The following is a 24,253-nucleotide window of genomic DNA, read 5'->3' as shown; positions in this document are numbered from 1 at the left end:
AAGCAGCAGCAGCGCTGGCCACACTATTGGGCTCATGAGGTAGAGGTCTCCCTTGTTTACTAGAGAGAGGCATCCGTGGCATCCCTAGAATGCAAGTGAGCCGGCTGGCTGGCCACACCCTTCCTGGCTGCAGGTCCCATTGGGTGGCAGAAGGAAGCAAGCTCTGTTGAGAGCCCAGCAGAGGGAGGAGGCTACAAGGTCGCCTCAGCCTCTCAGATCTGGAACAATGAAGGGAGAAGGTCTGCTCAGGGGAGTTAGGAGGCTGCCTTGCTGGATGCTGGATGCTGGACATGGGCAGGACTGAGCTCCCTAAGCAGGAAAAACAGGCACATCAGTGGTGGTTCCCCCTCCTGGGGAAAGTGAGAGAAGAAGAAAAACCCCAGCACATTTGGTGGCAGCTTCTATTTCTCTAGCATTTAAAAGAGTAGGCCAGGGTGGCTAGGTGGCACAGTGGATAAAGCACCAGCCCTGGATTCAGGAGTACCTGAGTTCAAATCCGGCCTCATACACTTGACATTTACTGACTGTGTGACCCTGGGCAAGTCACTTAACCCCCATTTCCCTGAAAAAAAAAAAAGAGTAGGCCAGGCTGCTCCCAGCAGTCCTGGGAGGTGGGATTCCAAGTATTGCTGTCCCAGGGAAAGTGACTCATCCAAGGCCATATAGCCGATAAGTGGCAGAGTAGGGATTGGACTAGAGGTCTCTGCCCTGGAGTCTAGCTTTCTCTCTCTCTCTCTCTCTCTCTCTCTCTCTCTTTCTCTCTCTTTTGGGGGCTGAGGCAATTGGGGTTAAGTGACTTGCCTAGGGTCACACAGCTAGTAAGTGTCATGTGTCTGAGGCCGAATTTGAACTCAGGTCCTCCTGACTCCAGGGCCGTTGCTTTATCCACTCTACCACCTAGCTGCCCCTAGAGCCATTGCCTTTTGGGGAAATGTCCCTCGGGCTTTGTGGAACTGACTCAGCCTGGGATCAGTACCTTACCACATAACTAGAACAAAAATGTCTTTCCCTGGGGCATAAACATCCAAGGGAGATGGTAGGGCAGAGCAGAGAGAACAGCAAAGGGGATCACCCCCATAGGGGTGGGGGAAAGGGCTCCAGGAGGAGAGTACCACAGTGGCAAAACCCTGTGGGAGTGGGGTGGTACTGCATGGTAGAGAGGAAGCCCCCTGCCCCCCATTTTGTCCCTTAGAGCAAAGCCCCACCTGCCCCACCCTTGGTAATGAGCATAGGCAGCAGTAAAGGTTTCTTGAATTGGATTGAGCTTGAGGCCCTCAGAGACTTCCCTCTGCCCATTTGGTCCCTAGAGGTTTCTGTTCTGGGTCAGGCGGCAGGCATCCAGGTGAGTGTCTTGGAGGAGGTTGCCAGGGAGTGGTTGTGGGTGCCTCCAGAGGCAGAGATCAGTTTCCTTGTGTTGATGATGCCCGGCAGGGTGGAAGGAGACTCTAGGTCCAGCTCCCCTCACTGATCTGTAGGGGCAGGCCTGACTGACCAGCAAGCCAATCTCAAGTCTGGCTGCTGGCCTGTGTCAGGGCGAATTGAGAGTTGCTGAAGCCTCCAGTCGGAGCTACCCCAGGTATCACCTTTCCCTCTGCTCAGTGGGAAGGCAGAGGGGGAGGCATCAGGGCCCAAGACCACTGGAGGGGAGCAGGGGAGGCAGGAATCCTTCCTGCCCAATCCAGGCCTGGCTCAGAATTTTATTACTTTTGGTCCAAGGTTGGATAAGGTCTCCTTAGTGCAAGGTACCTCATGAATACTGCTTGAATACTTTTTCTTGGGCTCATTCATTCATTCATTCATTCATTCATTCATTCATTCATTACCTCATTCACAGAGCAAAGCCAGCCACAATGAGATCTTTTTTATGGATGACCTCTCTTTTGTGTGTGTGTGTGTGTGTGTGTGTGTGTGTGTGTGTGTGTTGTTTGTTTGTTTGTTTGCGGGGCAATGGGGTTTAAGTGACTTGCCCAGGGTCACACAGCTGGTAAGTGTCAAGTGTCTGAGGCCGGATTTGAACTCAGGTACTCCTGAATCCAGGGCCGGTGCTTTATCCACTGCACCACCTAGCCGCCCCCAGATCTTTTTTAAAATTTAATTTTGTTTTTTCAGTGAACAAAAATTTATCCCTCCCATTCACCTCTCCCCCTTAATTTTTCATTTTTAAAATAAATTATAAAAATCACAATAGAACAAAATCAGAATGAGTTTCAGGGTGGGAGAAGAGGTCAGATTTGGGGGCTGATTTTGAAAGGAAACATCAGATGAATACAGGGGAGAGCAGCACAGGGTGGTGACAAGAGGTCTGGGAAGGATTAGGAGATCGGGGCTCCGCTTCCAGCTCTCCCACTTAGGAGTCAAGTGACCCTGGGCAAGTCACTAGACCTCTTTGAGTCCTGGTTTCCCAATAGAGGCAGCACAGCTGGCGGGGACGGGGGGGAAAGGGAGAGAGTGGGGGGAGACAGCTGACTTTGGAGCCAGGAAGCTCTGGGTTCAAGCCCTGATCCTCAACAAGCCTCAGGCAGGTCAGAGAAGGAATCTCCAGGGCTGTGGCCTGGGCTGATAGAATCACAGGTCCAGTAAGAGAATGCTGGGCTTGTCTCTAAGATGGCAGTGAAGGGACCTGGGATGCCTCTGCTGCTAGAAACTGGTCATGAGCTCTCATGGGGCTGGTGGCCTGGGGACAAGCGTTTATCAGTCTTCAGTCTGCCTTTTGTAAATGGGATGTAAATTCCTTGAGGGAAAAGACATTCTTATCTTTGTCTTTAATTTGGTTATGTGGTGCAGTGGATAGAGCAGTGGAGAGAGCACTGGGCCTGGAGTCGGGAAGACTCATCTCCCCGAGTTCAAATACGACCTCAGACGCTTCCTAGCTGTGTGACCCTGGGCAAGTCACTTCACCTCATTTGCCTCAGTTTCCTCATCTGTCAAATGAACTGGAGAAAGAAACGGCAAACCACTCCAGTATCTTTGCCAAGAAAACCCCAAATGGGGTCACTGAGAGTCAGATATGACTGAAGATAATGACTTAACAACAGCCACAGCTGTCTGTTACCATGCCTGGAACATAGATGTAATGGTGCCTTGGAAGATATTCTGACTCACAGTTAATGGTTCACAGGGCTGAGTCCTCTGGTGCTCAGTCCTCCCTGAACAGATACCACATTTTAGGAAGGATAGTGACAAATGAGAGGCCATCCAGAAGAAGGCGACCACCATGGTCCAGGAAACTGAAGCCCAGGCCATGTGCAAGGCCCTGGGAATAGGCAGCTTGGTGGAGCAGTGGAAAAAGACCTGGACCTGGAGTCAGAAGACTTGAGCTCAAATCTAGCCTTAGGTACTTAGTGGCTGTGTGACCTTGGCCAAGTCACTTAACCTCTATCTGCCTCAGTTTCTTCTTTGGTGAAATGGAGATAATGATAGCACCTACCTCCCAGGGTAGTTGTGAGGCTCCAGTGAGTCACTATTTGGAAAGCACCTGGCACAGTGTCTTTCACATAATGGGTATGATCTACATGTGAATATCGTTATTATTTTGGAGGAGAGAAGACTCAGGAAGGATAGAAGCACCATCTTTTAAGTGTCTGAAAGGTCCTCATGTGGAGGAAAGATTAGATTTGTCTTCCCTGGCCCCAGACAGCGGAACCAGGGGCAGTGGGGTGAAGAGGCTGTGTGGGGGTGGGGAGGGGACAGGGGAGATTCCTTAACCATTAGGAAAAGTAACCATTACCAAAAGTAAAATTGGCTTCTGTGACAGGTAGTGAGCTTCCCGTCACAGGAGGCATCAGAAATGTTGTAGAGGAGTGATTATTGTTCAGGGACAGTTGGATTAGGTGGTCTCTGGGGTCCCTTTCCACTCGGAGTTTCTATGTGCATTAATCAAAGGCCTGTGATGCCGGGCAGTGTGCTAGGCACCAAACATGGAAAAAGTCCCCTATCCTCAAGGAGCTTACATCCCACCAGAGGGATATGGCCCTGTTCACAGATAAGTACATGTAGCTCGGCACAAAATAAATGGGTTTCAGAGTGATTGGAGGGTGGGGAAGCGAGGAGGAAAGAAGTGTAGACGAGTAGTGATGTTGAGGGAGTAGGAGGCAACCCTGGAAAAGAGCCTTGAAGGAAGCTGGGACTTCTAAGGGGCAAAGGGGAGGAAGGAGAGGCTTCTAGGGAGCGGGGACAGCTGGTGCAAAGGCTGGGGGCGGGAGATGGGGTGTTGTGTGCAGGAAGCACCAACCCGGCCCATTTGGCTGCTGTTTGGCATGCGTGAGGGGGAGGAATGTGCACTGAGCCTGAGGAGGTGGGCAGGAGCAGATTGTGAGGGACTTTACGTAAGAAACACAGGAGCTTGTAGCTGATCCTAGAGGCCTTGGGAAACTTGGGAAGCTTCTAGAACCAAGGAGTGAGATGCTTTGGGAGCTAAAGGGGCAACGCTGGCTGGGGGGAGAGGTTCGATGTTATTGCAGTAGGACAGCAGGGATGCAGCAGCACCTTCTACAAGAAGCCTTCCCAGGCCTCCTTCATCCAGCACCATCTCCAGCTGGTCCTGTCCATGGCTTGTTTGCATGGAGTCCTCGCCTCCCCCCATCAGACTGGGAGCTGCTCAAGAACGGGGCGAGCTTTTGTCTGTCTTTGCATTCCCCAGCCCTTAGCCTAGTGCCTGGCCCGTAGCATAGCAAATGCTCATTGATTGGTCGATTGGAGTAGGGTGGTTGTCTCCTGAGTAGCAAGAAAGGATGGCCATAAGAGATGTTTTTAAGAGAGAATAAAGACCTGGCAGCGGATTGGGTACCAGGGTTAGAGAAGAGGGGAAAGTCAAGGATAAAACAACGGAGTTAGGAGCAGGGGGGAGTGTGGGGGAAGGTGGCAAGTTCTGCTTTGGCCAAATGTCTGAGGAAGGAGAGTCATTCAGTGGGAGCTGGGGATACAGGACTGGAACTCAGGTGAGGGATGGGTATGTAGGCCCGGGAGATGGCAGTTAAATCAGTGGGAGCTGATGAGACAAGAGAACAGGGTCCAGGACAGGACCTGGTGGGTGCACCCCTCCACACTGGGGGCGGGAGGTGGTTGAGAAAGACCAGTGCCCCAGCGGAAAAGAGAAATGGGACTGGGCAGTGTCATGAGAGCCCTGGGACTCGGGAGGGGCGGTTGGGGGGGGGTAGTGGAATCCTATGTTGCTGAAAGGTCAGAAGGGCATGGGCTGAGAAAAGGCCCTGGCGTTTATCAGAGGTCCTTGGGGGCCTTGGAAAGAACAGTCTGAGTCCAATAGTAGGGAAGGAAGACAGATCGCAAGGGGCTAACAAGGGAGTAGGAGGTAAGAAGTAGATGCAGTGAGTGTGGACAGTTGTTTTTGTTTTTTTTTAAGAGTTTGGCTTGTGAAAGGGAGGTCAAGCGCAGGGTTTCTAGCACTAGGTTCATAGGCAGCAGAGGAGTAGTCAGGGTAAGGAGAAGTTGAAGGTTAGGTGGAGAAAGAATAGGGAATGGGCCATGGCCCTGGGGGAGCTGGGAGAGGATGGGATCCGGGTACCCACAGGGGGACTGGCCTGGTCAAGAAGCACAGCATCATTCTGCAAGACTGCGGCACAGGAGAGGAGGGTGGCGAAGGGTGATGAAAGGGAGAGCACAGGGAGCCTCCGGCATTGACCATGGCCCGAATCCATCCAGTGGAGCAAGAGGCAGAGGAAGGGGGGAGGTCAGTCGGGGTAAGAGAAAAGGATTGGGGTGGAGCCGGGAGGGCCCAGGTGGGGTTTGTAGTGGTCTGGGCCAGCTCTGATCCTTCCCCCTTCAGCAGGAGCAGAGAAGGTGGCTGGGGAGAGATGGAAGGCCTGAGGTCTGGAATGGGATGAGCAGCCCTTACCTCATGGGCATCCAGCAAAAGCCTCCCTTGAGGCAACAGAAACCCCCTCCTTGGTTGTTTAGCCATGATGTGCCCCTGCTTCCCCCGTGGGCGGGGGGAGTTACACGCAGAGAGCTGAGCCCAGGAGGGCAGGAGGCCAGGGCTGAGCCCTGGATTGACCATCAGGTTCCTGGGTGGCCAGGGGAGACCCCGCCTTTGTTGGGACCTCTCTAGAATGTGGACGTTGGACCAGAGTTTTTTAGGGCATTTCTTGGAAAGCTCTGGTGCCTCCCACTGTGACAGACAGGACCCAGGGCAGTGGAAGGGCGCCAAGGATAAGAGAAGGTATCTGAGAATCTGGGGGTGGGGGGCTAACTGGGTCAGAAGGGCAGGAGCGGAGAGCTGGGCAGAGCTCTCTGCTGAGGCTTGAGGTCTTTTACTCTTGTGCTGTTTCTTCCAATGTGCTTTCAAGAGTCCAGGGCTAGAGAGGCTTCCCTATGACCTTTAAGTTCACCCCATCCCTCATATATTGGTCATCAGCCAGAAGTCCACAGGTGGTGAGGTGGGAAGAGTCCTGCCCTTGGAGTTAGACCACTGGACTTTCAAATTGTTGGGGGGAGGCTGAGCAGTGGGTGGCAGCTGAGAGCACTTTGGAAACTAAAAAGGACAGTGGAATATTGGGAGAAATGCAAAGTCCTACACTTGAGTTAAAAAAGTCAACTGTGCAAGAACAGGATGGGCAAGATAAGGCTAGACCACAGTCCATGTGAAAAAGATTTGGGGTTCTAAGTGGACCATGTGTTCACTTGTGTGACCTGGCAGCCTAAAATCTCATTAGCTTTTTGGGTTAGAAGCAGATAATCCAGAAGAGAGAGGTGATGAGTGTCACTCCATTACACATCTAATCCCATTGAATATGGGGCTACATTTTAAGAAGGGCTTTGACAAACAGGAGGCAATCCCAAGGAGAAGGTCCAGGGGATGAGAGGCTGTGCTTCAAAAGAATAAGTTGAAGGAAGTGGGAATGTTTTATCATGGAGAAGAGAAGAGTGGGGAAGATTTAATAACTTTTTCCAAGTATTTAAGGGGTTATTACTTGGAAAAGGGCTTGTTCTGCTGGCCCTTGGGATAGAACCAGCAGCAGTAGGTAGCAGTTAAGTTATAGAGGTTCTGTGTAAGGAAGTACTTCCCAACAATTAGCCGTGATCCCAAAGTGGAATGGGCAGCCTCGGGGAGTGGCTGGAAGCCATCAACAGAGCGGGAGGAGCACTTCTTGGGGAGAGTCTTAGAGAAGAGGCCTGCCCAGGTAAGGCTTGGGCTGGGTGACTTCTAGCTCTTTGGTTCTGTACTTGTATGAGTGGAAAGGGGAAAAGAGAGGACATAGATGGGGGAAGATGAGGGTGTGGGCTTCCCCTCTGACCTTCTGGAGGGTGCATGGCTCTGCATGGACGGATGCTACCTGTGCTAACTTGCATCTTTCTCTCTGGTGCCTGCACACAGTAGGTAGTTGATAAATGCTCATTGAATGAATGGATGAATTTGGGGAGGGAGAATGGACTCGAAGTCTGGGGTGACAGCAAAGGCCCTCCTCAAAGTCTCAACCCTTTCCTTTGGCTTCCTCCGTCCTCTCTGGGATGGGACATGTCTATGCTTGCTGACTCTTTTTCCCTTTTTCATTCATCTCTGCTCCAATGGCTGGCTCCAAAGGCGACTGAAGGGGAGAAGAAGCCGCTCTCCCAGCTGGGCAGAGCCTCTGTGCCCACACCTGTGGAGAAACCACCGATCCCAGGTTAGAGTGTGTGCCCAGGTCTAGTCACCGGGCCCTGACACCCTGAGGGACCCGCCTGAAGGGAGGAGGGGGAGCCATAGTGTGGTGGAAAGAACCCAAGGCTGCTAGGAAGAAGGGTGGGGTTCACATCCCGGCTCTGCCCCCAGCCAGCAAGGAGACTCATAGGACTTAGAGCTGGAGAGAGACTCTCTGGGGAGCTAGGTGTCACATTGTGTAGAGTGTGGGGCCTGGAATCAGGAAGACCCAGGTCTAAATCCTGCCACAGACATTTAGTAGCCACGTGATGCTGGGCATTTGCCTCAATCTCATCCGTAACACAGCAGTAATAACAGTGCCTCCCTCCCAGGGCTGATGGGAGAGTGCGCTGCAAACCTTGAAGTGCTGAATGAGTGCAGGACCCTTATCATTGACCCCAGGCAGCAGCAGCAGAGCTGAGTGTTGAACCCAGCCTCTTACTCCAAATTTAGCCCCCGGAGCATCCACTCTGCCCTGGGGTTTCCCTCTCTTTACCTCTCGGGGTCTTGGTTTCTCCATCTGTAAAATGAATGGGTCGGGCGAGATGGTCTCCATGGTCCCTTGCAGCTCTCGCAGTCTGTGTGGCAGGGAGGGGTCAGGCCTCCATGCCGTACTTAGTGCAGGCTCTGCTGTTAGTGCAGTCACCCACTCCTTACTTGGGGGTGATGTCCACTGGGAAGCTCAGTCTTCCTGGCTAAGGAAGGCTGGAGGGTCAGGCCTCTGGTTCCTCCAGGAGATGTTGAGCAGGTTGGAGGAAGGAGGCTCCCATCCCCTCCCTCCTCCTGAGAGAGCTGATGAGCTAAGGACAAGGGAAGAGGAGTGGGCCACAGCTCCGATTTCTTTCTAGTCCCTCTATGGAATAGAAGGGCTTCTGGGGGCTTCTTTTGGCCTGATTTGGCCTCTGTTGGAAAGGGTTGGGGAAGACCCAAGCCAGGGGTGCAAAAGCTGGTAGACCCCTAGTTACTTCTGTGTGGGAGGAGTGAGGGCTCCCATCTGAGTGGCATCAGGTGCCTAAGAGGGAGTAATAGTAACTCCTGTTTGAAAGAGGTGAGGTGTGATAGTAGCTCAGCGTTTGGAATCAATCTTTGGCTCTTCTTAGTCATATGAGCTTGAGCAAGTCACTTGCCTTCTTCCAGCCTCAGTTTACTCATCTGTAAAATGTGGGGATTGGACTAACTTCCAAGGTCCCTTTCAACACTCAGTCCTCTCCAGTGCTTTAACCTTTGCAAAGCCCTTTTGCCACAGCTCTGGGCAGGAGATCGCACAAGTACAAACATACTCATTTTACAGAGGAAGAGACTGAGAATCCAAAAATTGTTTAAGGTCACCCAGCCATCGATGGGAGATAGTGAACCCACCTCCTGTAACGTCCAGTCCAGGCTCTTACCGGTCTCACCGAGTGTGGTTGTCATTGATGGGGGCACCACAGTTCTCTGGGGAGTCTGTGCCCCTGGCCCTCCTTCACCTGAATGCCCTAGGCCAGGAGCTGGCTTGGGCTCAAGAGCCGAACCCTTCCCTTCGACTTTCAGCTGAGCCCAAGGTGAAGGAGCAAAAGAGACGGCCGCCCAAGGAGAAGCCGCTGTCTGTACCAGGCCCTTCCCTGCAGCTCTCGGGGGAGCAGGTGCGCAGTGCGGTGGCTGAGTCCCTGAGGGAGGTGCTCTTGAAACGGTGAGGCCCCTTTCTGATCTCCCTGTGAGACCCCAGCAAGTCGAGGTTGGCCTTAGTTTCCCCACTAGCTCAGCTGCATGTTGTGGTTGCAGACCAGCAGAAGGTTGGAGCTGTATGGAACCTTAGAGATCGCCTCGCCCATCCCCTTGCTTTAGAGAGAGGGAAGCAGGCACCTTCCTGGGCATTCATGAGATGATGAAATGGGGGCAGACACACCTGGTTCTCTGGGATTCAGGCAGGGAGTAGGGCATAAATGGATAAGGCACATGATAAGAGGCACCAAGGGGCCAGAGGCAGACATCATGACAAAGGGACGTGGGAGACAGGATGGCAGAGGGAGGGAGGCAGGCGGCTCGAGGAAGAGGATGGGGGAAGTGGGAGAGGCAGAGGCCCTCAGTCCCATGACCATGGATTAGAACTGGGTGCACCGGACCCGATGGGGAGGGAAGGGGACCCGGGAGACAGGAGTTTTCCCTCGGTTTGATTGGGAAACAGACCAACTCCTATTTAGATCATTAACACACCCAAATCACCTCAAGTTATTAGTAAAACCTCAAAATTAACGTGGCCACATCATCTCAAAACTATCAGTAACATTTGGTATTCTGCTGGCCTTCCTGCAGAGATCTGGAACTTGTTCACGTTTTTTAAATGGCTGGGGTTACCCGGTCTTGGGGAGCATCCGCTGTTTGAGAACCCGTTAGTAAAGATGCTGGGCAAAGGTGGTAGACTGTTCTGGGACAAACTGCTGGCCTTTGGAGGGTTGAAGTGTGCTCATACAAGGCATTTCCCATGGGCCAGGCTGCTCTCTAGAGGGGACGGAGGCCTGGGAGAGGACCCAGCTCTGCCCTTCACCATCTGTGTGACTTGGGCCAAAGCACTTCCCTTCCCTAGGCTTCCATCTCCCCATTTATATAATGAGAGGCTTGGACTAATCTAGTCCAGGAAGGGTCCCCTGAGCCTTGGATTGGGACCCAAACAAAATCAAAACTGGAAAAACCCCCCAATTGTCTGAGCAGTTGGTCTCTATGAGAAAATGCCAGCCCAGTCCACCAAATACTAGGCAGTTGGCAACCAGAGGCTTACAGCCCCCTCCCCCAAGTGCTAGGGCCCTGCCCTGGTCTCTTCCCACCTGTGGCCTCTGCCTCTCCCAGGCTGCAGGAGCCTGCCAACCTAGCTGTGGGTGAGGAGGCAGTGAGGGGCATCGCTGCCAACATCGAGGCTGCCATCTTTGACCTTATGCAGAGCACCGACTACCGCTACAAGACCAAATACCGAAGCTTGGTGTTCAACCTGAGAGATCCCAGGAACAAGGTGAGCTAGGGCTGGGAGAGAGGGAGGTGGTGATGAGGTGGAGAGAGTACAATCCAAGGTCATCATGGGGCACCCTTTACTCTGAGTTCTGTGGAGGAGACTTTGGCCAGGGGATTGGAGAATGGGCCCCTCTGGAAGCTGAGGGGAGGTCATGTGACCTTGGACAAGTCCGTTCCAGCCCCAGCCTTCACCATCTGAAGTTTTGTGATTCTTCATGGGGGATGAGAATACTATGCAGACAGGACAGTGGGTACCTGTGGGGGTAAGTAGGCCCATTGTGGCCATTCGTGCTTGCAGGACCTGTTCCTCCAGGTGATCCGTGGAGACATTACCCCTCAGGGCCTGGTTCGAATGAGTGCCACAGAGCTTGCTTCCCAGGAGCTGGCCGAGTGGCGGGACAGAGAGGTGAAGCACGTGAGTGACTCGGCTGGTCCCACAGCTGGAGATGGGAAGAGGGAGACAGACAGGGAAAGGAGGAGGGGTGAAGTGATAAAGATGGAGAGAGGAAACTGAGCTGGGGGACTGAGGGCCTAAGAAAAGAACCCTGTGCCAGGAGGAGCCAGGACAAGCCAAAACATGGTGGGTGGGAGCATCATCTTCTATCTTTGAGTGGGAAGTTACCAAGCCCTGCAGTCACAAGGGCCCAAGAGGCCCTGGCGGCGGCATTTGGCTGAGCCCAAAATAAATTAGGCTGCAGGCAGAGAAACCCAGAGACGGAGAACTACAGTGAGAAAACGCAGCCCCCGGGTCCCTGGCCTGGCCCTGCTCTGGCTCTGTGACTGCCAGCCCTGCTGCATCGGGGCTTGGCAGGGGAGCCGAAGGGTCAAACCTGGCTGCACTCCTTTGGGAGGAAGACGCTTTGTAAATCCTCAAGTGCTTTGAAGTGCCCGTGGTTATTATTATTGGGCAACTAATTGATTTCTGGACCCAAGGTCCAAAGCCACACACTCACTCCTTAGAGGCCTGGACGTCACATCTAGGCTCTGCATGCTCCCAGGGCCTCCCAAGTACTGGACACCTACTAGTACATTGTTGATAAAGGTCATCAGGCAGCCAGAGAGCACCTGCTTGAATAGATACAATGGCTTCTACTGGCTAGGTCACTAAGATCGTTAAGACGTTCATTCATTCATAACATCCTAGAATCTGACTTGGAAAAGACATGAGAGGCCATTGATATAGTCTGTACTTGAATAGGACTCCCTTTTGCAACATTCCCAATGAATGATCATTCAACCCTTTCTTGGACACCTTTGATGACAGGGAACTCACTACCTTGGCAAAACACTTCATTCCATTTTTAGACAGTGCTAGCTGTTAGGAAGTTGTTCCTTATATCAAGCTGAAAGGCTGTCTCTACTAGTTCTGCCCTCTGGGGCCAAGCAGGGAGAGTCTAATCCCATTGCCACACAACAACCCTTCAGATACTCAAAGACTTGAATTGGGTGCCCTTCCCTTAAGTCTTCATTCCTTTCTAAGCTAAATATGTTGAATTCCTTCAGTTGATCATTGCTTGGCATGCCGTCTGGCCCCCTCCTCATCATGACTCTGGCAGAATACTGAATGCCTACTCTACTGGCAATGTGATCATCTCCTGCCAGCCCCCCACCCACTCCTGCTTTGGATAGATTGAATTGGAGCTTTGCTGCCCACACTTCAAATTCAATATGTTTAAAACTGAATTTGTCATCAGTCCCCACCCCACCCCAAACCCACCCCCATTCCTTAGTTCCCCGTGTTTGTTGTTGGTGGTACCATTTCCCTCCCACTCCCCCAGATTTGAGAGCTCAGTCATTCAGTCCTCTTCCCTTTCCTCCACAATCCCCCCACCCCAGCCTGGTGCCAAGCTTTGTTAGTTCACCCGCCCTCCAAAACATGTCTTGAATTTATTCCCTTCGCACCATCCCTCTGCCCCCAGCCTAGTCCAGCCCCTCCCTCCCCCATCAGCTGCATTTTTACAGCTCTCTCAGTATCATAGATTTAGACCTGGAAAGGATCTTAGGAACAGTTAAGGCCAACTGCCTCATTTTGTCATTGAGGAAACTGAGGCCAACAGAGGTAAGTGACTTGTCCAGGGTCACACAGAAACTAAGGGTCTGAGGCAGGATTTCAACTCTGGTCTTTTTGACCCTAAGTTTGTCCCACTCTCCACTGTGTTACCTGGCTGCTCTCATGGCCCCAAATTCAGGTTCACATCTGTTCGATACATCCTTGACACTCTAATCTTTCTTTGGCTCAGCTTTGATCATGTCCATCCTCTACTGGGCCCCCTACATTACCTTCTGAAAGAAGTCCAACCTCCTGGTGTGGCATTCAAGGCCCTGTTTCTGGCTGTAGGCAACCTGTCCACCCCATTCCACCCCGTTGGCCCTGAATATACTTGTCTCCCTCACCCCTGCTGAGTCCATGTTGAAATCCTTTGCTTCCAAGGCCTAACTCAGGTCCCCCCTCCTCTGTGAAGCCTTCCCTGCCCTCACCCTGGGGAGTTTTCCCTCCTTTCCCCTCTGAGCCTCTCTGATCTCCCCCATGGTGTTGCAAGACTAAGCACCTTGGGAGAAGGCTGTGTCCTAGCTGCCCATGTTGTATCTTCAGCCTGTTGGGCAGGATAGAAGCCCTGCAGGAGGGCCTGCTAGCCTGAGCTTGTCAAACCCATCCGGGCAGGAGGTCCTGTCTGTGGGTATAGGCCCTCCTCATCACTGCCTCCTTAGAAGAAGGTCTCCCTGGGTTTCTGTGACTGAGACAGGCTCCTAGAGATGGCCCAGCTCTGGAGAGCTGCCTCCCTACACTGAATGTGGGAGCATTGCTGGACATCCCTGGGGCCTCAAAGCCTTTTCAGCTCGGTGGCAGCCACGGAGGGCTTTGAGCACACCAAGGTCGCCCTGTGCCACTGTGTAGCCTGGGGGGCAGCAGTAGTACCCCCCCTCACACACATATCATTTTGGTAGCCCCTGATGTCCTAGGAAGCATTTCCCTCCAATGGTCTCATTGAATAGATGAGGAATGCAAGGTGATTCTGAGAGAAATGATCCCTCTGAGGTTAGACAGTGAGGAAGTCTAAGAAGTGCCTTGCTACCTCCGCCCGCCCTCCCCCCAGTCATCAGGTCCTCCCAAGTCCGTCAGTCAGCAGCTCTGTGGCAAGTGCTCACGCAGGGTGCCTGGTGCAGAGAGAGAGGAGAAGAGGCTCCCACAGCTGAGCTGGATAGAAGCAGAAGTCTGACTGCTATAGACAGAGTGAGGAAAGAGTGGAGGAGAGGGGTCTGGGCATCTTCCTGGAGGAGATGGAGCCTGAGCTGGGCCTTGGGGGATGAGTGTGCTTTCACGGGCTGAGAGGAGGCCTGCCTGCCAGGGGAGAGGGGAGAGGGTGAGCAGACAGATACCAGGGCGGCCGAGGGGCCCTGCGGGCTGGGTCGGCAGGACCTCGTCAGGCCCGGGCCTTCTCTACCGTACCAGGGCTTGGAGATCATTGAGAAGCAACAGCGAGAGGCTCCCAGCTTCCGTTTCACCAAACTGACCCACAAAGGGGAGATTGAAATCCATCCAGATGTGGACCAAACCCTCACCTTGGAGGACTTGACGGTGAGTGGGCATCACTATTTGAGCCAGCACCACCTAGGAGGTGCTTTCCATGCCCCTCCCACCTCAGGCCCCCATTCTGCCGATGGCCCCCGAGACCGCTCCCTCGGGACTGGGCCAAAAAGAGCAACAGTCGCAGGGATGCCAGCCACTGTAGGTGACATTGGCTTAATGACTAAAAGTGGCAACAGTTCCCAGGCCTGGCACCAGACTGACAGTCCTGGGTTCTGTTTCTGTCTTTGCTGACTACTGCCTGTGTCTCTAGGTCTCAGTCTCCTCCTTTGTCTGATGAAAGTATCGTACATGGCGATATTTAAATAAGTCCTGAAAGAGGATGATGGGAAGACTACACTAAGGTGTAGAAGGAGACTGGGGTTATGGAGGGTGCTGAGCGAGAGAATGAAATAAAAGTTTCAGAAATATTCTCACCCGTCTGGGATTGTGGACACTGTTCCTGGCCTCCCAGCAAGCTTGTCTCTACCTCTAGCCCCTCCCTCCCCCATTCTCCCCCCCATAGGAGCCGGCCTCCCATCTGGACATAAGCCTGCGCCCCCAGCCTCCAGCAGCCGAATCCCAGTCTGGGCGAGACACCACGGAACAGCACGAGAGCCATTTCCTGGACCCTGACTGCCGAGTCTGCATGGGTGGGAGCAGGGCCTGGTGGAGGGGGGAGTTCAGTGTGCATGTGCCTTGGGCTGGGAATGGGTCGTGTTGAAGGGCACAAGGGTCTTTTGGCTTGGCCTGATGGGGGTGAAGTGGGAGAAAAAGGCCCAGAAGAGAGACTGAGTGAGGATGGGAGGGGAGGACAGGTTGTATGGAAGAAGGGGGCAGAGGAAGGGGACAGACAGAAAAATTCAGGGGTGAAAGGTGAAAGGTGACTGAAGAGAAGGATGGAAAATTGGGTTGAAAAGCAGTTCGGGGATAGAGGAGGGTCGAGGAAGGCAACGGAAGAGGGGAGCTGGAGGTAGAGGGGGCAGAGGAGATGCCTGTGAGAGAAGAGGGAGCAAGGCTGAGGAGCTGGAAGGAGGGGAGCAGGGCTGGGGGTGACAGGGTGCACTTGGCATGTGGCTCCATTGTTTGAGTCTCCTGGGACCTCTTGAGGGGGATGCTCCTCGCTGGGCCCCGGGAATGGCTGCCCCGAACACTGTTGTCATGTCAACCCTGGGAGAGCCCGTAAGCACAAGTGGGGACCTTGTTCAGTGCCATGGGAGAGGAGAGAGGGATCGGCCTTGGCATTCTCTCCCCCTCCTCCACAGCAGCCTCAGATCCTCTGCCCACGTCCCCTCCCTGCAGGCTCAACTCCTCTGTCTGCACTCTCCAGGTTGGGTGGCCCCTCGAGGGGGCAGAGGCTTCAATGCACCCAGGAGCACCCCGCCCTCCAGGAGCAAAGTCGCCAGCACCCCACAGAGGCTCCCTGGCCCTGTTTCCTTGCCTCGAGGAGACACCCCACTGCCAGGGATGTGCAGAACTGGCTCTTGGACCCAAGCCCAGGACAGGTCCAAGCGGGGGGAGGAAATGGCAGTGGAGGGTTGGGGGGGGGGGCTCAGGAAGTCCAGAGCGGGGGAAGTCAGGCAGTGGGGAAGCCGGGGTGCTTTGAGATGCTCAGAGGAAGGCAGTAGGCCACAGGAGCATCCTCCCGTGAGGCCGGCTAGGAGGGAACCTCACGGAAGGAAGCCGGGTCAGCCCACCGGATCGTGTTCTGCTCTGTCCATGCCAGGCCCGAGTTGGCCTCCTGCCTGAGGCAGGCTCCGAAGCCAAAGGCTCCTCAGGGCCGGCCATTGTGGGAAGGTGCCCTGGAAATGTTCTCCATCAAGCGATTTGCTGCAAAAGCCTTTCTGGTTCATGGCGACAGTAGCCAGCTTATCCAGGTAGCCTCCAAGACTGCCCTCCTCCCCTCCATCCCTCCCTCCCCTCCTCCCCTCCATCCCCTCCTCTCCTCCTTCCCTCCATCCCTCCCTCCCCTCCTCTCCTCCTTCCCTCCTTCCTTCCCTCCCTTCCTCCCCTCCTTCCCTCCTTCCTTCCCTCCCTCCCCTCCTTCCTTCCCTCCCTCCCCTCCTTCCCTCCATCCCTCCCTCCTCTCCTCCCCTCCTTCCCTCCTTCCTTCCCTCCCTCCCCTCCTTCCCTCCATCCCTCCCTCCCCTCCTTCCCTCCTTCCTTCCCTCCCCTCCTCCCCTCCTTCCCTCCCTCCCCTCCTTCCCTCCCTCCCTACTCCCCTCCTTCCCTCCTTCCCTCCTTCCCTCCCTCCCCTCCTCCCCTCCTTCCCTCCTTCCCTCCTTCCCTCCATCCCTCCCTCCCCTCCTTCCCTCCCTCCCCTCCTTCCCTCCATCCCTCCCTCCCTCCCCTCCTTCCCTCCCTCCCCTCCTTCCCTCCCTACTCCCCTCCTTCCCTCCCTCCCCTCCTTCCCTCCATCCCTCCCTCCATCCCTCCCTCCTCCCCTCCTTCCCTCCTACCCTCCTTCCCTCCCTCCCCTCCTTCCCTCCCTCCTCCCCTCCTTCCCTCCATCCCTCCCTCCATCCCTCCCCTCCTCCCCTCCTTCCCTCCTTTCCTTTTGCCTGTCTCCTTCCCTCCCCTTTGCTTCCCTCTCCCCTGCTCCCCCATTGCTCCTCCCCTCCCAGCCCCAGCCCTAGCTGGGGTTGTGGAGGTCTGGGTATGCCCCCGCTGGTCTACACCACGGGACTAGCCCCAGATCTCCATGAACAGCCCCAGAGCCCTCACCATAAGGAGCCTTTCCTCAGCCCAATTCCCCTGAAGCTGGTAGCCACCCCCACCACCTGCCAACCCATTTACCCCCCCACACACACCACTTGCAGGCTTTGCCTAAGGTGATCCACTCAGCAGGCTGTGTTCTCCCTGAAGTTGTCTGGGATCACTTGGACAGCATCTGGCCAGCGGAAGCCAAGGTACTGGGAAGCTGGGGCTAGTCCATCACCCCATCTACCTCTGAGGGCCCCCAAGGCTGCCCTAACCCCACCTGCAGGCACCCTCCATGTCCAGAGCAGGCTCCTTACTCCCCTTGCTCATCCATCAAACATTATCCAGGGCCTGCCTGTGCTCAGGCCTGGGGAATAGAACCAGGGTGGCCACACAGACCCAGCCCTTAAAGGCCTCAGGGCAGGAAAGTCAGGTGGGCCTGGGATCCAAGGGGCAGTGAAACAAGAGGGAATGAGGGGTCCAGGCAGCCTGCTTGGAGCTCTTGAGGGGAGGGAACATTAATTCTCACCGGGTGGGGGCTGAGGGGGCCCTGGACTGAAGCCTGCAGAGAGGAAGGGCTTGAGCAGACAGAGATTTGGATCAGAGTCCATTGCAGGCAGGGGAGCTGGCTCAAGGAAGGGCCCAGATGGGAGAGAGGGCAGGGTGAGAGCGTGGGATGGAGAGTGCTTGGGCTTGGCTGGGAGAAGAGGTCAGTGGTGTGAGATAAAGCTGGGAAAGTCAGTTGGAGCCAGATTGTGGTGGGCCTTGAATGCCAAGCTCCGGAGCCCATCCTGTTCTGGGCAGACAATTGAAGGTTTGCGAGCTGCCTGGTGGCAGGCTCAATGCTATTCATTAGGAGGATTATTCAAGCAGCCCGTGAAAAGATGAATTGGAGAAGAGAGACGGGAGGTGGGGAGATGAGCTAGGAGGCTGTTTTCTCTCTTCCTCCTCCCCACCCCCTGCTCATCCTTTCTCATGCCTCCTTCTCCCTCCCCTAGAACATCAGCGTGGTCCGCCTGTGCCCACGTGGGGCCTGTGATGCCCAGAATTACAACATGCTCTACTCCTACCTCAATAACAAGCAGCGCTATGGCATGGCAGCCAGTGAGCACCTGGACATGTTCCTCATGCCCCTGCCAGCTTTCCAGCCTGTGCCCCCCAAGCTCCGCCCACTGGGAGGCCCAGGTATGGCGAGCCAGTGAAGTGGTCTGAATGGGAAGTGTTTACAGGGCCGGGGAGGGGAGACCTGGAGCTCGAGCAGCCTCAAAAAAGAGCTGGGGGTCTTAGCGGGCCTGCTCAGTGGAAGTCATTGGGGCTTGGCTGCCCCAAAAGCCAGCTGGGTCTTTAGTGGCATTAATAATGTTGCTGCATTCAGAAGGAGGGTGTCGATGGTCTCTCTGGGTTCTGCCCTGTGTGCTGTGCTCCATTCTTAGCATCACATTCCAGGATGGACACTGAATACCTGGGGTGTGTTGCAGAGGAGAGTGAGGAAGATGGGAAGGGGTCTAAACTCACACCTCAAAGAAGAGGGGCAGGAGCTGGGCAAGCTTAGTCCTCAGAGGAGAGAAGATAGGAGCTGGATTAGCACAATGGATGGATGTTTGAGAGGCTGCAGGGAATCCCGAGCACTTCCTTAGAGGTAGCAGGCAGAGGAGGGCCTCAGACAGAGAGACTGGACCAGCCATAGATACTAACCGGGGAGGGGCCTCCAAGGCCAGCTAGTCCAACTCTTCGGAGCTGTCCAAGGTTCTCTGGCTGGAGTGCCGGTGCTTTGGACCATGGATGGTGTCAGGGAAGAACAGGTATAAAAGTGAGGCAGACTGTCCCTGCCTTGGGGAGCTCCCCTTCTCTTGGGGGTCCCACATGTTCACAGGATATGGGGAGAGGGCAGATCTCCGATTTCTGAGGGCAAAGAGAAATCCTGAATGAGGAACTCTGTCAATTCCTGTGGGCACCTCCACTGCAATTTGGAGCCATGGCAGTCTCCTGGGATCAGTGGCTCAGTCAATAAACCTTTAGTAAACGCCTACTGTGTGCTCAGCACTGTGCTAAGCCATGGGAATATCTAGAAAGGCAAAGGACAGTCTCTGCCCCAAAAGAGCTCACAGGCTAAGGGGGGATAGCATGTGCCAGAGGGGCACTTGTCCCCCAGGCCTTTGTACCTCTAAGGCCAGGCTGCCTGTCAAATACAAGACAGATCCAAAATAAACACAAAGGGGTTTGGGAAGGGGTGGCTGGTGCATCGGGCCTGAGCTCCTGTGGTTGGGCCCCCCCCCCCCCCCCCCCCGCAGCTGATCTCTGAAGGGCGCTTAGGGTTCTAAGAGAGGGGGGCAGCTAGGTGGCGCAGTAGATAAAGCATTGACCCTGGATTCAGGAGGATCTGAGTTCAAATCCAACCTCAGACACTTGATACTTACCAGTTGTGTGACCCTGGGCTAATCGCTTAACCCTCATTGCCCCACCAAAAAAAAAAAAAAAAGAAAGAAAGAAAAAGAAAAAGAGGGAGAGGGAGAGGGAGGGAGTCCGTGTCAGGCATAGGTGACATAGGCTGGGGTGGGCGGTATCTGGGGAACCAGTGTGGAGAGAGTGTTGGGGTAATGTTGGGGGGCAGTGGGAGTCAGAAAGAGGGTAATGGGTAATCACCCCAAAAAGGTAGGCTGTGCCATTGGCTGAGGTGCTGGATCTTCTTTCACCTTAGCTGTCGCCTAACAGCTGGGTGCCCCAGTTTCCTCATCTGTAAAATGAGGGAGCTGGATTCAGTGCTCTCCTAAGGCCCCTTCCAGCTCAATGGCCCAGAGATACAAGGCAGTCCCTGAAGCCTCTCCTGTGACTGTGCTTTTGGGCATCGCTTTGGTTGTTGTGGGGAGGGTGTCTTGGATACAAGGCAGAAGTTAAGTAGGGATGATCCCTTGTTGGCAGTGTCCTTGTAGAGGAGCCTGTTCCATGGGAGAGACAGCCTCGGGTCCTTTCCTCCTCTGCCATCCGGTGATCCTGGGAACATTTGAAGGGCTGTTGTGTGGAAAAGGGATTGGACTCCCTGTGCTTGGCCCACAGAACCAGGGATGAGGGGAGGGAGTGACAGGGAAGCACATGGTGTCAGGAAGAACAGAACTGCTGAGCTCAATCCATCTGACTTCAGGGCAGTAACTAGGATGAGGCATCTGGGGCTCTGCCAGAGGGTGCTGAACGGGGATGTTTCCAAGGGCTCTGATAACAAGTGTGGGCCCATCAATGTAGAAACAATAGAGCTCAGCATCTGGTTAACAAGAGTTTCTGGTTGCAGCTTTGCTCCATGTTTTCTGCCAAAGTTTTCAAGATGTGGCCCTTGGGGCCATCATTTCAGGGTCTCCTCCCTCCCTTCCTCCCCCTATGTGACCCCCAGGCCTGGAAGTCACTCACTGCAGCCTAGTGCTGGGACTGATCCTGCCCAAGGCGCCGCCGGGGGATTCCCGGCTACATGGGGCCAGCCCCCTGCAGGAGAAGAAACGGAAGACGGTCACCTTCAAGGAGCCGGTGGAGACAAAGTGCTACTCGCCAGGGTGCGGGAGGCACGATCCGCTCCACCAGCCGGGGCCTTCCTGGGCCCCTAGAGCCAGCCTGGACGGCCCTCCGGCCTGGGAAGGGGTTTCCGCCCATCTCTTAGAAGAGGTGGCCAGACACGTGGAGCGGGAGCAACAGCGGGAGCAGCTGGAGGGAGGGAGGGGCTGCTCCGGCCTCCCTTTCTGCTGCCAGCAGGAGGCTGCTGCCCCGGGCCCCGAGGGTTCCTGCCCCCCGGGCAGCCTGGCCGCCCCAGATCCCCTGCCCACATGGGCTCAGCCCGGCGCCAGCGGAAGGATTCAGGACCAGCGAGCCCAGCCACTTGCAGATGGCCTGGGCCCTGGGCTGCTGCCCCTCAGTGTGCCACTGCACCCCGAGTGTGGGGGCCTGGCGTCGGAGATGGGGGCCCTGGGCCTCCTCCAGCTGGCCGGCTTGTTCCACTTTGGCAGCCCCCCGGCAGTGGCCCTGGCCCCAGCCCCCAACCTGCTCCCTCACCCGTCTGCTGCAGACTGTTCCCACGCCTATCCTGAGCACCCCGCCGGCACCTGTCCCCGCTCGGCCGCTGGGGCCGTGTGCCCTCCCCCTCACACTCCCGTGCTCCCTGCTGGGGACGCCCTGTCCCTCATCCAGCACCTCGAGGCCCTGGTGAAGATGAACAGTCGGCTGCAGGCCTCCCTGCGGATGTCTGCACCAGACCCTTCCCTTCCAGGGCCTGGGGCCGGAGGGGCCCCGGGGCCAGTGCGGAGGGAGCACCCAAGTGGTGAGGCAGAGAACCAGGCGTGCCCACCACCTCCCCTCTTCCTATCTCCCTTCTGTGGGCCTGACCAGCCACCTCCTGGCTATTGAATAGTCCCCCAGGGAGCCCCTTGTGTCCTTGGGCTTCAAGGCCTCCATTGTCCTCCTCCTAGGGATGGTGGACTCAGGCCCCTCAGGGTCGGGTAAGGGACAGAGCCAGGCCCTAGTGGCGTCTGGAGCTCAGAGGGGGCTGTGCCTTCCCCTGTCTCCCAAGTGAGGCTCGAGTGAGGTGCCCGGGGGTGGGCACCAGTGCCCACATGTGGGCATTTCCTCTTCTGCTTCTGTTTTTGTTCAGGGTTCAATAAAAAGTATCCATAAGCCTTTCAGTGTCTCCTGTCCCATGGCTGGGGAGCAGGGTGGGCTTGGATAAGGTGGGGAAAATGGCCGGGAGCCAGCGGGGCCTGTGGAGCCACATGCACTGTGTGTGAGGGAGGCCTCCTCTGGGGTGGGATGGGGGGCATGGGGGGCACAAAGGGGCACCTGTCTTCAAGGAGCTTGGGCAGGATAGAAAATCACCCTGAAGGGGAAGGCCTGGGGAAGGGGGTGGCCCTGGAACAGTGTTCAGGAGCAGAGGTGAGAAGGGGCCTTGCTGGCACGGGGGTGGGGGTGTCTGGGGGGGGACAGCTACCAGGGCAAAGGGCCCGCCGGGGAGATGGAGTATCTTGGGGGAGAGAAGAGGTCACCCATCAGAGGAGTGGATTCCACTTGATCCCGGAGGAGCGTCTGGGCTTAGAGGGTGGCCGTAAAGGTGGCTCGTGGCTTGTGGCTTGTGGGAAGCAGCTGGCCAGGGGCCCTCCCTCCCAGATCCACACCTCCATTCATCCATTGCAGCTCAGAGCTGGTGGCCCTTCTTGTACTGCTCACCTCCTCCGTTCCCAGCCCCAATCTGCCTCCCTTTGAGCCTGGCACCCGGACTGGGTAGGGCACGGCAGGGGCAGATGATGCCCGGCTTCCAGGAAGGCTGTGGCAGGGGCTGGGCAGCTACTCCTGTCCTGAAGCCAGCAGCAGGGGGCGCCCTCAGCCTGGGGATGGCTGCCCCTTCCCTAGCCTGGAGCCAGCCTGGCCCAGCATCCTGGCCTGGGGCTGTGTCAGGCCCTGGGGGGAGCTGAGGGAGTGGGCGCTCTTCGATATTGTGTGTGACAGGTCTGAGACAAACACAGACACACCATGCACACCCCACCATGGATCGATAGAAACTGCACGTGTGTGAGAGAGAAACGCACGGCCCTGCCACCTGTGATCCCTGAGACTAGGATGAGGGGCAAGCCCACAGCAGTGGAGTGAGTGCTGCACTTGGAGTGGGATGCCCTGGGTTCAAATCCTGCACAAGCACGTGCAATCTGTGTGACCTTGAGCAAGTCACTTCTCTGGGCTTCAAGTTATCTCATCTGTAAAATGAGGGGGCTTGACTCAGTGACCTTTGAGTCCCCTTGTAGATCAAAAGTTGTGACTATCTCTGCAGTCTATGGAGGACACCCTTATGTTTGTGTCAGCCATCTCACCCCAGAGGACTTCCTGAAAGGGGAAGGACTTTCTCTACCTGTCCTAGCAGGGTGGGGAAGAGTGGCCCTCGATCCTACCAGGTGTCAGAGTCCTTAATGGTCAAGGCAACAAACATTTATTCAACTCCTACTATGTGCCAACAGCTTGGAATACAAATACAAGTAAAAAAGAAATAACGGTCCCTGCCCTCAGAGAACTTACACTCTAATGGTGGAAGACAAGCTGAGCACCTGCGGTTGTGGAGGAGAAGTCCAGAGAATCAGGAGTGGAGAACAGAGAAACATGAAGGAGGCAGTAAATGGTACAGCGGATAGCATGCTCAGCCTGGAGTCAAGAAGAGCTGAGTTCAAATCCAGCCTTAGATGCTTACTAGCTGGGTGACCCTGGGCAAGTCACTTTGCTGTCTGCCTCAGACAGCAAATGGGGCTAATAGTAGCCTCTACCTCACAGGGTTGTTGTGAGATTCAGTTGAGATAATAACTGTAAAGTGGTTAGCACAGCGTCTTGCACATAGTAAGCCCTTTATAGATATTAATTATTGGTATCTAGTCCATCCCCTTCATTTCACAGAAGAGGAAATTCGGATCCAGAGAAGGAAATTGACTTGTCCAAGGTCACAGAGCTAGTAAGTGGGCAGAGCTGAAACTTGAACCCAACTCTTCTGCCTGTAAACCTATTGCTCTTTCCACTTCTGGGTGGAAGTTGCAGGGGAGGCAGGGCAGATGGTGGATGATGGGCCCTGAGCTTCAGGGGAAGGTTGAGCAGATATGCCTGAGGCATCCCTGACAGGGCCCTTGATTATCATCGGTGCCCTGGGACCTCTGACTGCTCTCAATGCCTGAACCTAGGGGCACCTGACTGGCATCAATACGAAGGGTGGTGAGGACACCTAACCCATATTGGGACCAAAGAATAGGTTCAGCTTACTGACCCTGAGCCCAGAGAGCTGATCTCCAGTGCTCTAAGAGTCTGCTTCTCATCACCCACCAATGTCCACCTGTGTGGGCCATATGAGCCAGCCACAGCCAAGGCCTCCAGCTGGCGCTTGACTGAACGTGGAAGGCAGGGGTGGGGATGGGGGGAGGATGCTTTGTTAGGCTCCATCCCTCCAGGACAGCTGAGGTCTCCTCAGGTCACTTCCTGGCCCATTCACTGGGGGCTTCCATCCCACCCATGTGGCCTGGGTTAGGGCAATGTTGACCATCCCAACAGAGACAGTCAGGAGCCCTGTACCAATTCTGGTACTTATTAACTACGTGACCTTGAGCACATCTCTTTACCTACCTCGCAGAGGTGAGAAAAGTTCTCTGAAAAACTTAAAAGACTATAGAAATGTATGTCATTGTCATTACATATCCCCTACTTTCCTCCATGGCAGTGATCAATTCAGACCTTAGAGATCATGAAATCCAATTGATCAAGCATTTATTAAGAACCTACTGTGTGCCAGCTATTAGGCCAGCAGTGGAGACCACCAGTACAAAGAATGCAACAATTCCTACTTCCAGAGAGCTTACATTCCAGTCCAGCTCATGCAT

General features: G+C 55.1%; 1 protein-coding gene across 7 annotated transcripts in view; it reads left to right on the top strand.

Moving 5' to 3' along the window:
- SPOCD1 (SPOC domain containing 1) overlaps nucleotides 1-21,503 on the top strand; it is a 49,759-nt gene extending 28,256 nt beyond the window's left edge. For all 7 annotated transcript variants that reach the window (XM_043991190.1, XM_043991189.1, XM_043991193.1 and 4 more), the window contains 11 exons: nucleotides 7,538-7,619; nucleotides 9,164-9,302; nucleotides 10,457-10,616; nucleotides 10,914-11,030; nucleotides 14,067-14,192; nucleotides 14,707-14,833; nucleotides 15,511-15,685; nucleotides 15,907-16,057; nucleotides 17,000-17,089; nucleotides 17,879-18,065; nucleotides 20,263-21,503. In XM_043991190.1, coding sequence (XP_043847125.1) covers nucleotides 7,538-7,619; nucleotides 9,164-9,302; nucleotides 10,457-10,616; nucleotides 10,914-11,030; nucleotides 14,067-14,192; nucleotides 14,707-14,833; nucleotides 15,511-15,685; nucleotides 15,907-16,057; nucleotides 17,000-17,089; nucleotides 17,879-18,065; nucleotides 20,263-21,263 — 2,355 coding nt within the window. In that variant the 3' untranslated portion in view covers nucleotides 21,264-21,503. The remainder of the gene's footprint in view (nucleotides 1-7,537; nucleotides 7,620-9,163; nucleotides 9,303-10,456; nucleotides 10,617-10,913; nucleotides 11,031-14,066; nucleotides 14,193-14,706; nucleotides 14,834-15,510; nucleotides 15,686-15,906; nucleotides 16,058-16,999; nucleotides 17,090-17,878; nucleotides 18,066-20,262) is intronic.
- The last annotated feature ends 2,750 nt before the right edge of the window (nucleotides 21,504-24,253 follow it).

The sequence above is a fragment of the Dromiciops gliroides genome, chromosome 3 (assembly GCF_019393635.1).
Source record: "Dromiciops gliroides isolate mDroGli1 chromosome 3, mDroGli1.pri, whole genome shotgun sequence".
Lineage (NCBI taxonomy): Eukaryota > Metazoa > Chordata > Mammalia > Microbiotheria > Microbiotheriidae > Dromiciops > Dromiciops gliroides.
Note: the sequence above shows the minus strand (reverse complement) of the source record. Positions and strands in the feature narration are given on the sequence as shown.